General features: G+C 46.2%; 1 protein-coding gene across 1 annotated transcript in view; it reads right to left on the bottom strand.

Moving 5' to 3' along the window:
• Nucleotides 1–3,409: 3,409 nt before the first annotated feature.
• The window catches only part of LOC110160830 (glutamate receptor ionotropic, kainate 5-like), a 229,714-nt gene continuing 218,123 nt past the window's right edge, over nt 3,410–15,000 (bottom strand). Inside the window, exons 21-25 of the mRNA XM_055157572.1 lie at nt 13,284–13,449; nt 12,438–12,663; nt 8,815–8,943; nt 6,851–6,972; nt 3,410–5,313 (exon numbers count right to left, since the gene is read on the bottom strand). Coding sequence (XP_055013547.1) covers nt 4,600–5,313; nt 6,851–6,972; nt 8,815–8,943; nt 12,438–12,663; nt 13,284–13,449 — 1,357 coding nt within the window. The 3' untranslated portion in view covers nt 3,410–4,599. The remainder of the gene's footprint in view (nt 5,314–6,850; nt 6,973–8,814; nt 8,944–12,437; nt 12,664–13,283; nt 13,450–15,000) is intronic.

The raw sequence follows: 15,000 nt of genomic DNA, 5'->3' as shown, positions 1-15,000 counted from the left end.
TCTAATGAAGCTGTTCCATGTTACATCATTTCAGTCAAAAGTTCTTGTGTTATTCAGGTGCGACTGTAGATCTGCAGCTCAAACCAGGAACTATCAAACTGTAGAACCTGTTTCCTGTTTCCTGTGTAAACTCAGTAAATGTTTTCTTCAATCCTTTTCTTTCATTTTGGATTTCACTTTAATCAGTGTAAACGGTCAAATATAACGGTAACATGTCACAATAAAGTCACATTTCATTTGAATGTGTCCAGTAAAAGGAAACACTGCCTCGATTAATAATGACCACAGCAAAGTTTGGGAAATCTGAACCGTGAACGCATCATGTTCTTAAATAAGAAATACACAGTGTTGGGAAGGTGACTTTTCAAATGTATCCCCCTACAGATTACAGATTACATACCCCAAAATGTACTTTGTAACGTAATCCATGAAGTTATTTAAGGTGAGTAACGTAATCTGAATACTTCGGATTACTTGATTTACTGTAGAGTAGCAAAGACTAGGATGGTTTAGTCCTGGTTTAGACCTGGTTTAGATCTAGTTTAGAACTAGTTTAGACCTGGTTTAAAAAAAAAAAAAAAAAGGATATAGCCCAAAATGTGAAAACAGGAAAATACCCCCGTGTAATCCATTTATTTTAACAAAGTAACTGTAATCCAATTACCACTCACTGAAACTGTAACTGTAACTGAATACAGTTACTCATATTTTGTACTCTGATTACGTAACTCCAGTACATGTAATCTGTTACTCCCCGACACTGGAAATAGGTGGCTTAAAAAAACAAACAAACAAACAAACAAAAACAGCGAGGACGCCCACCGTGAGCCACCAGGTGTCACTGTGGGGCCTTGAGCTGACGCCTGTTTCCTGTGTGAAGCTCAGAACATGAAGAAGGGTGGACATGACAGGAGCCTGCACCGACCTGACGAGAGGAGCACACGCTCACACCTCCTGCCCCGTGACCAGAGGGTCTCCGCTTCTATTACCAGGTTTAAAACACCGTACATGACCATGACTATGTGAATGACACCTCAAGGTCACGAAGGAATAACAGAAGGCAACAGGTCTGATGCACTTGGTGTTGTTGTGTCACTGGGCAAGACACTTTCACAGTATTGGTTTAAAGCAGTAGGAAGGGCATCCGGCTTAAACCCTGCCAAACGTCTCTCTGAATGAATTCAAAGTAAAAGCAGAAGGAAGTGGCTCTTGTCGGCTTTAAACTCTTTTAAAATGAGCTGGACCTGGTCACACACACAGAGCTGGAGTTGTGTTTTGTTTGATTTTGTTATGTGTGTGTGTGTGTGTGTGTGTGTGTGTGATTGACTCTTATTATTTACTATCTGTGTGTGTGTGGAGCTCCTCCTGGATTTAAAAGGACTTCATGCTCCGTCCTGATGATCATGTGCATCAATATTTATTCTCTTTAATCCTCAACTCCATCGACACAGTGAAGACTGAAAACTAAAACACAGACACAGAGAAAATGTCACAGCTTTACATAAATTAACTTTAAATAAACACTGAATACAAAACAACATGCTGACTGTGTTCACTTGTACATCAGCGGGAGTGAAGTAGCATCTCTTAAGTTTGACGTCTTTTCTTTACACTTTTTCTGTGTTTCTCTTCTTTTTTGGCTACTATTTCTCACTCTCTTAAGTGTCAAGGTAAAAGGTCACATGACTCAAAGATATATATATATTTTTTTTCAAATAAAATATATGCAAATGAATGAGACTGAATGTTCTCACACATCTTAACATTTGAACTGATAAAATAATAATTTTCTGACTTATTACAAAGAAAACAAATGAACTGGCATCATCGTCAGTTACAGTCTACTAGTCAGGCTGGTGCCACCTAGTGTCTCCACTTTTTTTTTTTAGAATGTATTTATTTGGAGGATAAGCCCCATGAGATGTCTTGCTATCTCGTTTTTGAGGGGGTCCTCACGCCCTCACCTCACATTTCTCTCCAGACACTAGTTCAGGAATCAGAATACACTAGACAATCCACAAAAACCCCAGAAGTGTGAGTTCAGGCACCAGCCAATCAGCGAACAGCCAGATATTCTGTGTTGCCAACGATTCCTGATATCAAGGATTTAAAGTCGAAAGAGACAAAGAGAATGTTTGGTGAATTTTATCAAGGGGAAAGACGTTATTGTTCTTCTTCCTACGGGATTTGGGAAAAGCTTTATATACTAATTAACCCCGTTAGTGACACATTACATATGTCACGACCAAACAGCAGCGATTGGTTAAATGATAAAAAATATCCACCTACCTTCAAGCGAACACATTCTAACACTGCGAGGTCAGACGGTTTCTACAAAGTGAAACCAGCTGATGAATCAGAAACAGTCTACATCTCCAAAGCTCAGAAAGCTCTGTTCCACAGTGTGATGTCATGGCGTGGCAGTTTTGAGGTTAACAGCTTCTTTTATCTTTGTTTAATAGAGACTGGCGAGAGCTTAAATGACCCAAATGACCCGAGTGGAGGTGGGGTTTAAGAACACAATGGAGCACTTCATGTACTAGTGTTACAGCATGACATCACAATGTGGAAGGGAATTTTGCGTTTGAGAGAAGACTAAATGTGCAGGGTTTGTGTGTTAAACGGTGTGAATGAAACAAAACACAACTCCAGGTCTGTGTGTGACGAGGAACCCGCGTTAGATCAGATTAGAAAACGACGACTCAAACTAAACTAAAAAATGTAACTTACGCTTGTCCATTGGTCAGGTCGGTGGACAGGAGCAGCACCAGGAGCGTCACGTGACTCTTTTGTGACGCCAGCAGCTACAGGGTGGAGTGATGCTGAGAAGCCCCGCCCCTTCCTCAGCTAAACCCCGCCTCTTTACTTCCCCTGAGAGCGGTGACCGGCCGACGACACCCGGCCAACGTGACGCCCGCTTCCCGTTCGCGAATCGGCTCGTTAAATACAGCTCTTCTCAGTCCGTAAATCGATATGTGGGTACAAACTTTACATCTGCTGAAAAACAAAAAAAAAAAAGATCTTTGAAAATCGGACCAAACGTTTCACAGAGACATGGTCACGAGCGGACATCTTGGTTATAAGACTGCAGTGACCGAAGCAGTGTCCTTTCAGCTGTTCAGACCGAGACGGGCAGAGGCGTAGAGATAGATAGGCATAGCACCTCTGCACCTCCACGCGCACGCAGAACCCAGAGCCTGCAGCTGTTCACCCCCTAGACCCTGCAGCAGTTCACAGTGTTATTGCAGCCCAGACTTCTTACGGATCTGCGGCAGGTTGGTCTTAAACCTTACCGGACCTCTGAGATTTGAAAATCTTTTCCCTGAACCAATCATCTCATGTTATACAGTTCACCGGTGACCCACAACCGCTTCTTAAGAGGCTCAAACCATCTGTACAGTCCCGCTCCTTTCGGCTGTTCATTGAAGCTAAAATGGCTCCTTCAAATTATTTCTCCCGGGAGGAAAGCAGCACTAAAGCTTGTTCAGGTCAAAACACCGCCATGTTCTTCTTGTAGTTCAATCTTTTCAATCTTAAGTTCACTCCATTAGTATGCAGAGACAGCTGTGCATTATTCCTGAGCCGACATACATCACTTTAGAGCATCCAAAAACAAGTGAGTCCTTTCTGTATCTGAATGTCATGAGAACATAAGCCTTAGACAAAAACATTTGACAAAAGATTCCCATTTATAATTCTTTCTGCTCCTTTCTGATGCAATGTTTTTGTCAGTCATTACAAAAATATTGCAAGAATCCCACATACTCCAGTCATGTTAATCCCCGGGGTGGCAGCTCTGTTCGATACACATTCGCTTTTCTTAAATGTGTGTTTCAAAGTCTTACAAAACCAACCACTGTCTTTTCCACACCTTTCAGCTGTCCGTTTAGAGCCTTTCATTGCCTCTCACTGCAGGTTTCTGTTCGCAAAAAGCCAAACTGCGTATCCATTGTGTCCTTTCAGGCGTCCAGGCTTTTACGGGGCCACTTTGCTTCACGCTTGCATTTCTGAATTAAACTACATTTGTGCATTAGCCCGGCTCACTAGCCTTCACATTATTTTTGAAGCTCAGTCGTCAAAAAGTCTGACAAAAAAAGCCACCTTTGAGAGCAGCTGAATGGCCTTCTTCTATTCGAGTACCACACTGGGAATGTTCAGCTGTACACTTCTAAAAGCTTGGTTGAGCTTTTGTGAATATCAACATACCTCTTAAACTCCAAAACACTTTTAATGCCATGGCTAATGTAGGTTGATCATTCAGCTGTTCAGTTTCTAGTTTTTCTGAAATCCGCATAGTGCCTTAAACAAAAGAGCTTATTCATCCTGGTTTCTGTTGCCTTATTTTGTTTTTCTGTGAATACTCTCTATAACAAACCATTCAGGCGTCCGGTTTTCATTCATTCTATTCCCAAACCTGTCATCTCCGAGCTGCTGGATCGTACAGACTTTAGTTTGCGTCTCCTTCTGTTATTTCTTGAATTCACATTTGGGCGGTCACTGCAGTTTTTCCAGCTGTTGTTGAATATTTCCCGTTCCCTCTCGGCCACAAGCCCCACCCTTTGGTCACATGACACCACGCAGCCAATCGGAGCCTGTCCCTCAGTCATGTGACCCCAGGAGGTCCGTGGATGTGGGCGATTTGGCCGGAGGCACGGGTCTAGGCGGAGGTAACGGTTTGGATTTGCTTCGTCTGGGGCTGCCGGCCGTCCCCCCGTCGCTGTCCGCCCGCTCGGCCGCGATGGGAGGGGCGTGCTGGGGTAACCGCGGTAACGACATGGACCCGTGGTGGTAGTGGTAGTGGAGGCGGGGGTTTTGGTGCGGGTTGGGCGTGATCCTCGAGGTCATGGCGGAGCTCTGGAGAGGCGGTGTGAAATTCGCCGGCCGTAGATTCTGTATCCTTCTACACTCCTGGCAAATACGGACGTGACTACAGCTCTGGAGGAAACTGCGAGGAGGGGGTGGGGGCGGGGCTATGAGAGCGGTGGGCGGGGCTACTGCTAAAGCGGGCGGAGCTGTGGACAAGTTCAGCCCCAGCGCCTCGTCCAGTAGTCTCTGAGGTCCCGGGCCCAGGTCGGGCGGCACAGATCCGGTCAGCGTACCCGTGCCGCTGTAGAGTTTGCCGTTGCTGAGGCGCATGTCGCGGACCAATCGGATTGGACGGGGGCCGGCCAGAGCCAATCGGGAGGGAGCGCGCAGGATCCCGGCCCCGGAGCTGGCGAGGTGCCCGAGGTGACGGCGGCGGCGAGAACGGGAGCTCTTCTTGCACGAGACGGCATTTCTGAACTCGGTCAACATCTCCTGACACACGGACACCTGAGGAGAGAAAGAAGAGGGGGAGGGAAGAAGAAAGATAGAGAAGAAAGAGAGAAAGAGAGAGGGGAAGGGGGTTTAAACCAGGAGCATTTGAGACAGACTGAAATACAAACTTTAAACACCTGTGTGAAGTTGGCTCCCATCAAACGCAAACCTACACAAAAACTATGTGTGTTTGTGCTTCGTTTGTACTGCAAAAGGTTTTGTTTGTGCTGCTTTAGTTTTTAAGATATTAATTATTCTTTTACAGGTCAAATAAGGGTCAGCAAGCCCCCAGGAAGCTTCAAAATGCGTCATCTGTTTGAGCTTCGTTTGTGCTGTTTTGTGCTGCAAAAGGTTTGGTTTGTGTGATTCTGGTTCTTAAAATATGAACAGTTTTATTTTGGGCTGATGACGTCATCCAGCCCCTCAAAATGTTAAACAGCCTCAAAACAGCAGAAAATTATACAAAATGTTTGTATTTCGTTTGTGCTATTTTGTGCTGAAAAATATAATTTGGGCGAGTATATTTCTAAAATTATGAATTATTATTTTTGATGAAATTATAAGAGGTCATTTCCGCTCAGCTGATGGCAGCGGCTTTAACATAACTCCACAAAACTCAAGAAGAGAAACGACCTGAGGCTGTGGAAAAGTCTGTATCAGTTTTTAGCCACTTGTTTTTGATTCATGTTTTATATCATACAGACTTTTACACAGTCTGAGATCATTTCTCTTCACCAATTTTGCTGCCATCAGCTGAGTCTAAATTCCGTCATATAATTTCCGCAAAAATTATAATAGTTTTAGAAATACATTCAAATGAAAATTGTCACTGCACAAATCAGCACAAATGAACTACACACATTTTGTATAATTATCTGCTGTTTTGAGGCTGTTTCACATTTTGAGGGGCTGATGATGTCACTGCCCAGGTTAATATCTTAATCATAATTGCATAAACCAAACTTTTTGCAACACAAACGAAGCACAAATGATTGGCTCCATTTTGGGCTGTTTTCGAGCATTTTGAACCTTCCTGGGGGCTGCTGACCCCGACCTGACCTATAAAAGAATCGTTAATATCTCCAAAAGTAAAGCAACACAAACAGAGCACAAACGACAGACAGTTTTTGTGGAGGTGTGTGTTTGATGGGGCTAACTTCATGGAGGTACTTTACAAGAATCCAAGAATCTCATGCATTTCAGATGAAACTACAGGGTTAGAAGCTTCTCCACAGAATAAGACCCCATGGAGATGCAGGGAGGGCATCTGACACACAGGGAGGGCACCTGACACACACAGGACAGGAGATTACCTAAAGACTTTGGGATATTTTTGGCTTTCAAACATGCTGTTGAGTACCTTTGCTTTGGCGATGATTTATGGACTTAATAACTGCGCCGGATTTTTATCTGTGACATCACAATACAGGGAATATTGAAATACATCTCTAGGTGTGTTTTTGATTAGAATGTGTCCCTTAAAATCTTGTCCACCGTCCTTCTTCTCCTTGGTCTTAAACGGCAGTATGAGCCTGGAGCATAAAGACGATACCTCGTCGGTTTCGGCCGAGCGGCGCGTGGACCACACGAACTCCATGATGGCCACGAACACGGAGATGATCAGACCACAGATCAGGACCACGAAGATCCCGCCGATGTTCTCCATCCCCAGACCTGCAAGAAACCAACCATGCAGATGTTAAGACATTAAAAAAACTTTTCCACTGTTAAGACATTAAAAGAACCATGCAGCTGTTAAGACATTAAAAGAACAATTCAGCTGTTAAGACAATAAAGAACCATGCAGCTGTTAAGCCAATAAAATAACCATGCAGCTGTTAAGACAATAAAAGAACCATTCAGCTGTTAAGACAATAAAGAACCATTCAGCTGTTAAGACAATAAAAGAACAATGCAGCTTTTAAGACAATAAATGAACCATTCAGCTGTTAAGACAATAAAGAACCATTCAGCTGTTAAGACAATAAAAGAACCATTCAGCTGTTAAGACAATAAAGAACCATTCAGCTGTTAAGACAATAAAAGAACAATGCAGCTGTTAAGACATTAAAAGAACCATGCAGCTGTTAAGACATTAAAAGAACAATTCAGCTGTTAAGACAATACAATAACCATTCAGCTGTTAAGACAATAAAAGAACCATGCAGCTGTTAAGACATTAAACAAACCATACAGGTCTTAAAGGTTGTATGGAGGATTTTTTTTGTTTCAAATTGTCAGTGATAGATTATAGAGGTGCAGTAGCCTTGTAATTATGATGACCAAAAAAAGAGAATAAAAATTCATCAACTCTGGACGTGGTGGGGCTAAACATTTGCCAATAGATAACGACACTGCCTCGTTATCTGTGAGCTGACAGGCTGTCAATCAAACTCCCTACGTTTCTAGCGTAACTGACTTGCCTGCGCCGCCGGTACGTGGTTTACGTACGCCTGTCACGCAGTCCACAGACGCAAGACGCACAGACGCTGTTTACTCCACCAACGCAACAGTTCTTAGCGGCTTTTTTGACCTATATCTTCCTCGCAGTTCACACAAAGTTTGTTGCAATGGCGACAAGAATCCAGGAGCAGTTCGCCGCAAAAGAAAGTCCGTTTTTGAGGTCGCTGAAAGAAGAAGACAAGGGGAAAAGCAGCCAAGCCAAACTAAGGTGATTCTTGGAGATTCATTCCAGCGATGGCGCGACTGAAGCAGACGAAGGGTCTAAAGACTGAGGCACTGGTCGCCAAATTACTTCTGGACAGGAAACTTCTGCTTATTATGAAAACGTACTTTATTTCCAAGAGCTAGACAAACGTTTTTCAGGACACGAATGCGATATCATAAGTCTGAAAACTTAATTTTCAAGGCAAAGAAAGAGTCCGCTTGCTGCTGCGTGTTGTAGTAGTAGCTAGTTCATTTGCACGGAATCTCTGCACCCCTTCCTGCACCTCTCCCCGCTGCCTGTTCCGCTCTTCCCCCTGCTCCTCACGGAATCTCCGCGCACGGAATCTCCGCGCACGGAATCTCCGCGCACCGCTCCCCTCTCCTCTCTCCTCTCCTCTCTCCCTGCTCCGCTCTTCTCCCTGCTCCTCACCTCTTTTCCGTGCACGAAATATCCGCGCACCCCCTCCCCCCCGCTCCTCACTTCTCCGCCTTGCCTAACCAACACTGTAGTTAGTTGTTTACAAGTCATGTGCAGCACACCGGCTGTAAACAAACCTGTTTCTGGCGTAAGGAGGAGGCGGGAGGAGGCGTTTCTACGTAGGGAGCTGTGGGGGGTTTCACGCATGCGCAACATTTGAAAAAAGGACAAACAGTCGCTGGATTTCTCGTTCCTTGGAAAATCCTCTATACAACCTTTAAGACATTAAAAGAGCCATGCAGCTGTTGACATGAAGTAACACTCTCCATGTCAGACTCGTAGACGTTGTAGAAGTCTTCTCTAACCCGAGATCTGAACCAGGACAAATGTAAACATGGCCAGGTTCTCCTGGCACACTGGGGGTCTCGTACCTTTGGCGCGGTGGTCTTCTTCTTTGGGACACTGCCCCCCCTCCCACCACCTCCTCTTGAGGATCTCCAGACGGTTGCTCTCCTGCAGCTGGAGGATGCCCAGAGTGATCTCGTCTCTGTACGGAGAACCTGAGGGACAGAACACGCCAAAGTCAAAGACAAATGCTCCCGTCACATGGAACCTCCAATCCTCCTCCTTTCTTTCCCTCCTCCTCTTCCTCCTCTCTCTCTTCCTCCTCCCCTGTCTCTCCTCCTTCTCTCCTCTTTCCCTTCCTCTTCTCTCTCCTCCTCATCTCCTCTTTCCCTTCCTCCTCTCTCTCCTCCTTCTCTCCTCTTCCCCTTCCTCCTCTCTCCTCTTCCTCTCCTCCCTCTCTCCTCTCATCTCCTCTTTCCCTTCCTCCTCCTGCCTCCTCCCCCACCTTCACATCCTCTCTCTTCCTCCTCTCCTATTCTCCTCCTCCTCTCTCTTCTCTTCCCCCTCCCTCCTCCTCCTCCTGTCCTCTCTCTCATTCTCCTCTCTTCTTTCCCTTCCTCCTCTCTCTCCCCCTCCCTTATCTTTCCTCTTCCTCTCCTCTTCCTCTTCCCCTCCCTCCTCTCTCCTCCTTCTCCACCTTCACATCCTCTCTCCTCCTCCTCTTCCTCACACTTGAAGCCTGAGCGTGTCTTGGGGCGGTGACACGCCTCTCTCTCCTCCACTCCCCTTCCTCCTCTCTCCTCCTCCTCTCCTCTTCTCCTTCCTTCTCTCCTCCTCCCCCCCTCTATTCCTCATCCACTTCTTTTCCTTTCCACCTCTTCCTCTTTCTCCTCCTCGTGTGTCTCTGGGCGGTGACATGCCTCTCTCTCCTCCTCTCTCCTCCTCCTCTCCTCTTTCCCTTCTTCCTCTCTAGTCTTTCTTTCTCCTCCTTTCTCCTCTCTCCTCCTCTTCCTTTCTATTCCTCATCCCCTTCTTTTCCTTTCCACCTCTTTCTCCTCCTCCTCCTCTTTCTCACACTTGGAGCCTGACACGCCTCTCCTCTTCCTCCTCTCTCCTTCCTCCTCCTCTCCCTTCCTCCTCTCTCCTTCTTCCTCTCCCCTTCCTCCTCTCCCCTTCCTCCTCTCTCCTTCCTCCTCCTCTTCCTCCTCTCTCCTTCCTCCTCTCTCCTTCCTCCTCCTCTCTCCTTCCTCCTCCTCCTCTCCCCTTCCTCCTCTCTCCTTCTTCCTCTCCCCTTCCTCCTCTCTCCTTCCTCCTCCTCCTCCTCCTCCTCCTCTTCCTCGCTCTCGGAGCCTGAGTGCCTCGGGGCGGTGACACGCCTCACTACTTTTACTGAGGAGATTTGGAGCTTCATGAAACTCAAGTCTGACACTTCATCATGTCGCCGTAATCCACCGGTGGAGCCCCCGTTAAACTCCATCCTCCTCTCCTCCGTCTCTCTCACCCAGCTCTACCACTCTCTCCTCTCCTCTCTCACCCATCTCTGTCGCTCTCTCACTCGTTCTTTCTTTATCCCTCCTCTCTCCATTACACCTTACTCACTCACACTCACATCTCTCCTCTCATCTCCTTCTCCCACCTCTCTACTCATCACTCTCTCTCTCTTTCATCATCTCTCTTCATCATCCTGCTTCTTTTTCATCTCTCTCTCTCTCCCTCTCTCCACCTCTTTACCCTCCTCTCCTGTTCTCTCCTCACCCTCTTTCTCTGCATTTCCACCTCCTCTCGCCTCCCCTCCTCTCTGTTCTCTCTCCTCTCACCCTTTTCCTCCTCTTCTCTCTCTCTCCTCTACTCTCTCTGCCTCTCCACTCCCTCTCCTCCCTCTCTCCTCTCTCTCTATCTCTCCGGATGCGTGTGCGTGACTTTCGCCGTCCGACAGCGGCTTCGGCTCCTTCAAGGTAAAACATGATGGAGCTCTGAGGCGCTGACACTAAAGACGCTCATATTTCAGCTGGCGCTCGTTAGTGTGCCCCCTGCTGACGTCCCGCAGCTTTTACAGGGCGGCGCGAGGGCCCTGTCAGGGACACTACGCCCCGGCACACGGCCCCACCCTGAAGAGGAGGAGGAGGAGGAGGAGGGGGGGAAGAGGACAGAGAGAGAGAGAGAAAAAAAGACAAACTATACAACCTACTGTCACACACTGGAATGAAATGTGAACAATATTTGCTCTTCACATCAGAGTTTAAAGCTGCACTGTGTAACTTTTCTGGTGGAGGGACCCTGAGTAATAGCGATGTCAGCAAGTTTACAGGTCAGCTCTGTGGAAAGGCGCTCACAGTAAGGATGCTCAGGCTTTAAAGCAGACATAATGCCTGTGCTTGTTTGTGCTCTATGGTTATGATCTATGACACTTGTGGATCATTCTGTTAAAATTTGGACATTTTACATTTCAGTATTGACCTGAAATGATTTAACAAAACAATTTAATAAAAGAAACAAGTGCGCTGACTTAGACGTTAACGTAAACCTCATCAAACTGGAGAAAGAAGTGCGTACGTCACAGTGGGAGTGTACCGGTGGAGGGTTGATTGACAAATTGGTATTATGAAATTAAGCGATAATTAAATAATTTCCCTTTTGGATCAATAAAATTTGTCTACATCCAAGTCTAGGACTCAAAAAAAAGTCAAACAAGTCCATTTTGCAGAGCTGCTTTAAAGAAAATCGATTGTATTGTGTGATTAAACTTGAATACTTGAATTACTTTCTGACTATGTGCATGGATCTAACACAAGGGTCAGGAGGTGGTTGTGGCTCCTCCCTGCACCACTAGGGGCAGTGTTGGTAATTATAAAAGTGCAATGCAAATACATCTGTCCTACAAGACGACCTGAAACTCGCCTGAGCCGCCAGTCCCTTCTACAGCCGGTCTGAATCCAGAAGAGTCTGTAATGGCACTACAGAGCACGGAAACCACTGTCCTGACTAAACCTGTCACGCTCTGTGGGATCAGGGAGACACAGCTCCAGACCCTCTGGTCTCGGTGTGTGTGGTTCTGGCTGGACAGGTAAAGTTAATTACTCAGGTGACAGTGGCAGGATTTATATGAACCCACGTTTATCCAGGATCACCTCCTCACATCTGGAGTTTCAGCTCCTGGCCTCAGCAGAATCCCAAATGTTGGAATGTCTGTGTGGATTTTTCATATTGTCCAGTGTTTGATGGATTTTCTCCATAAATCTCTGCACACGTCTCTAAAATCTCTGCACACGTCTCTAAAGGAGAGGCACTGCGTCGTGCCCGGAGGCGTTCACACTGCAGAAGCACTTCAGTCACAGTAAATGCAGTTTTCCCCTCAGAGCGCACGGGGACAGCAGCACTTTGTGAGCAAACAAACACTGACAGGGTCTGATTATAAAACACGTCACTGATCACAAACACAAGAACCAGTCACTATATGACGCTTTGGTTTTGTGCTGAGAGCTGATTGGCTGTGAGGGTGGTCCACCTGCTTCACCTTTCTGTTCAAAAAAGCTGTTCTGAAGCTGCACATGTGTGTGAAAACTCATGGATGTGAATACTGGAGATGTGACACAGGGTCTGGGAGAGACAAGGACTCGTTTGTACTTTCAGTGTCTGAAGATGACGTCAGATGTGATGGGTCAAATGCAGACCCGTGTCCTTGTATGGTCCAGTTTAACGCTGCTCTTACCCAGGGGCATGCCGATGCCGTAGCCCTTGGTGTCCAGCAGCCCTCCGATCTGGGTCAGGTTACAGTTGGTACTGCGGTAGTACTCGTTCATAGTACTCTCCATGAGGAAGGCGTACTTGGAGTTGAGGACCCGGGCGATGCCCTCCTCGGTGCTCTTCACAAACACGCTGGGCTGTTTGGAGTACATGTAGTTCCACATGCGCTGGTACGTCTGGTACCGAGAGTTCTGGAACACAACAGACACACAAGACACACACACAGGAGACACACACACACGACACACACACACACACACACACACACACACACACACACACACACAGAGACACACACACACACACAGAGACACACACACACACGACACACACACACACACACACACACACACACACACACACACACAGAGACACACACTCGTGAACATTGTGTTTTCTTCTTTGTTGGCATTATTTTCGCCCAAACGTTTTGCTTTGGCGGGCCAGCATTAATAAGCGTTATCGTGCTGAGAGCCAAACCTGATTATGTTTTGTATATAAAAGTTTGAAAGCAAAGAAATTTAAGATGAAATTGTCATCAGTTATTTTGCTTTTTGGGGAATTATCTTGTTTGGTTTTATTTGAAACTACTAACATTTTGTTTTCCATTCAAAAGAAATATTCCTTTCAAATCTCAGCACGTGTTTGGAGATAAAGTAGACTCCCTGGAGGGCCGACTTCGGCCCACGGGCCCCACTTTGGGAAATCCTGCTGTGAAGAGTGACCCTGGCATTTTAAGAGCCGCTCTTCTATTCTGTATTATAATCGTGATTGGGTGTACGGTTGTGTGGGGGGTGTCTGGGTGCAGTACCATAAAGAAGGTCATGGTGGAGCCTCCGTGGATGGTGCCGTACTGGATGTTGGTCTGGTCGGCGAGGTCGTCCGCAGACTCGATGGGGACCTCCATCCTCTGAACGGTGAGAAACGCCGCGAGATTCGCCGTGTACGAAGAGATGATGATCAGAGTGAACGCCCACCTGAGAGACAGAGAGAGAGAGAGAGAGAGAGAGAGAGAGAGAGAGAGAGAAGAGGGAGAGAGTGAGGAGGGAGAGAGAGTGAAGAGGGAGAAAGAGTGAAGAAGGAGAGAAGAGAGTGAGGAGGAAGAGAGAGTGAAGAGGGAGAGAGAGAGAGAGAGAGAGAGAGAGAGAAGAGGGAGAGAAGAGAGAGAGAGAGAGAGAGAGAGAGAGAGAGGGAGAAGAGTGAAGAAGGAGAGAAGAGAGTGAGGAGGGAGAGAGAGTGAAGAGAGGAGAGAGAGAGAGAGAGAGAGAGAGAGAGAGAGAAGAGGGAGAAAGAGTGAAGAAGGAGAGAAGAGAGTGAGGAGGGAGAGACAGAGAGAGGGAGAGAGAGTGAAGATGGAGAGACAGAGAGTGAAGAGGGAGAGAGAGAGAGAGAGAGAGAAGAGGTAGAGAGAAGAGAGTGAAGAGGGAGAGAGAGAGAGAAGAGAGAGAGAGAGAGAGTGGAGTGGGGGAGAGAGAGAGAGAGAGAGAGAGAGAGAGAGAGAGAGTGAGGAGAGAGAGAGAGAGAGGAGGGAGAGAAATAAAATGGAGAAGAAGGAGAGGAAGGGGCAGAGAGTGTGAGAGAGTGTGGAAAGAAATAAAGAATTAAACAGCAGAAGAGAGACGGAGACAGAGGAAAGGGGGAGGGAGAGAGGAATAGAGAAGGACAGAGTGAAGGTAGAAAGAGGGAGTGAGAAAGAGAGACAAAGAGAAATAAAGCTCAAATTAAAAAGTATAATGAGTTTGTGGAAAAGGAGGGCACCACCTCATGACATCAGCAGGTGGTGCTCGGCTCTGTGCAGAGAGATAAAGAGATAATAAATAAATCAGATGCAGGAATCAAAACACAAAATTAAAAACAAAACAAAAAAACAGGACCTTGATGAGGAACAGTAGAAATTTTCATAATTTTTAAATCAGAAAAAGAGACTTTAATTATCATCAAAAATTAAAAGTAGTGTTCCAGTCTCTTCTTCTCTCTTTCTCTCAATTTCTCTCTATCTGTGTCTCGCTTCTTTCTCTCCCCTTCCCCTTCTTTCCCTACCCTCTCTCTCCTCCTCTCTCTTTTATCTCCCTCTTTCTTCCTCTCTCTTACAACCCTCTCTCCCTCTTTCTCCCTTTCTCTCTCCTAATTCTCTCATTTCTCTCCAGCCTCCCTCTCCCTTCTCTCTCTCTCTCTCTCTCTCTCCTCCTCTCCTCCTCTCGTTCCCTCGTTCCCTCTCTCCGTCTCTGGTCGGGGCAGAGCAGATGGGGCTCAGTGGGACAGTTGGATTGTAATTCATTAAAACCAAATTAAAACACAAACATCAGCGTGGAGTGTGTTTGTGCAGCTCCAGCTCCACTTTGCACGTTTATTCATCTGCTTCATGTTTCATTTCAGAAAAACAAACTCACTTGTTTCATTTCTGTTCAGAAAAAGAAAACAAAACAAAACGGAAAAAGATGGTTTGATTTTCAGACTGGAACAAACTGGATCAGTCTGGACCTTGGACTGGATTTGAATTGACTTCAGACTAGATCTTAGACTGGATT

Source organism: Boleophthalmus pectinirostris, unplaced genomic scaffold (assembly GCF_026225935.1).
Source record: "Boleophthalmus pectinirostris isolate CB_2022bp ecotype Guang Dong unplaced genomic scaffold, ASM2622593v1 HiC_scaffold_21, whole genome shotgun sequence".
In the NCBI taxonomy this organism is placed as follows: Eukaryota; Metazoa; Chordata; class Actinopteri; order Gobiiformes; family Gobiidae; genus Boleophthalmus; species Boleophthalmus pectinirostris.
Note: the sequence above shows the minus strand (reverse complement) of the source record. Positions and strands in the feature narration are given on the sequence as shown.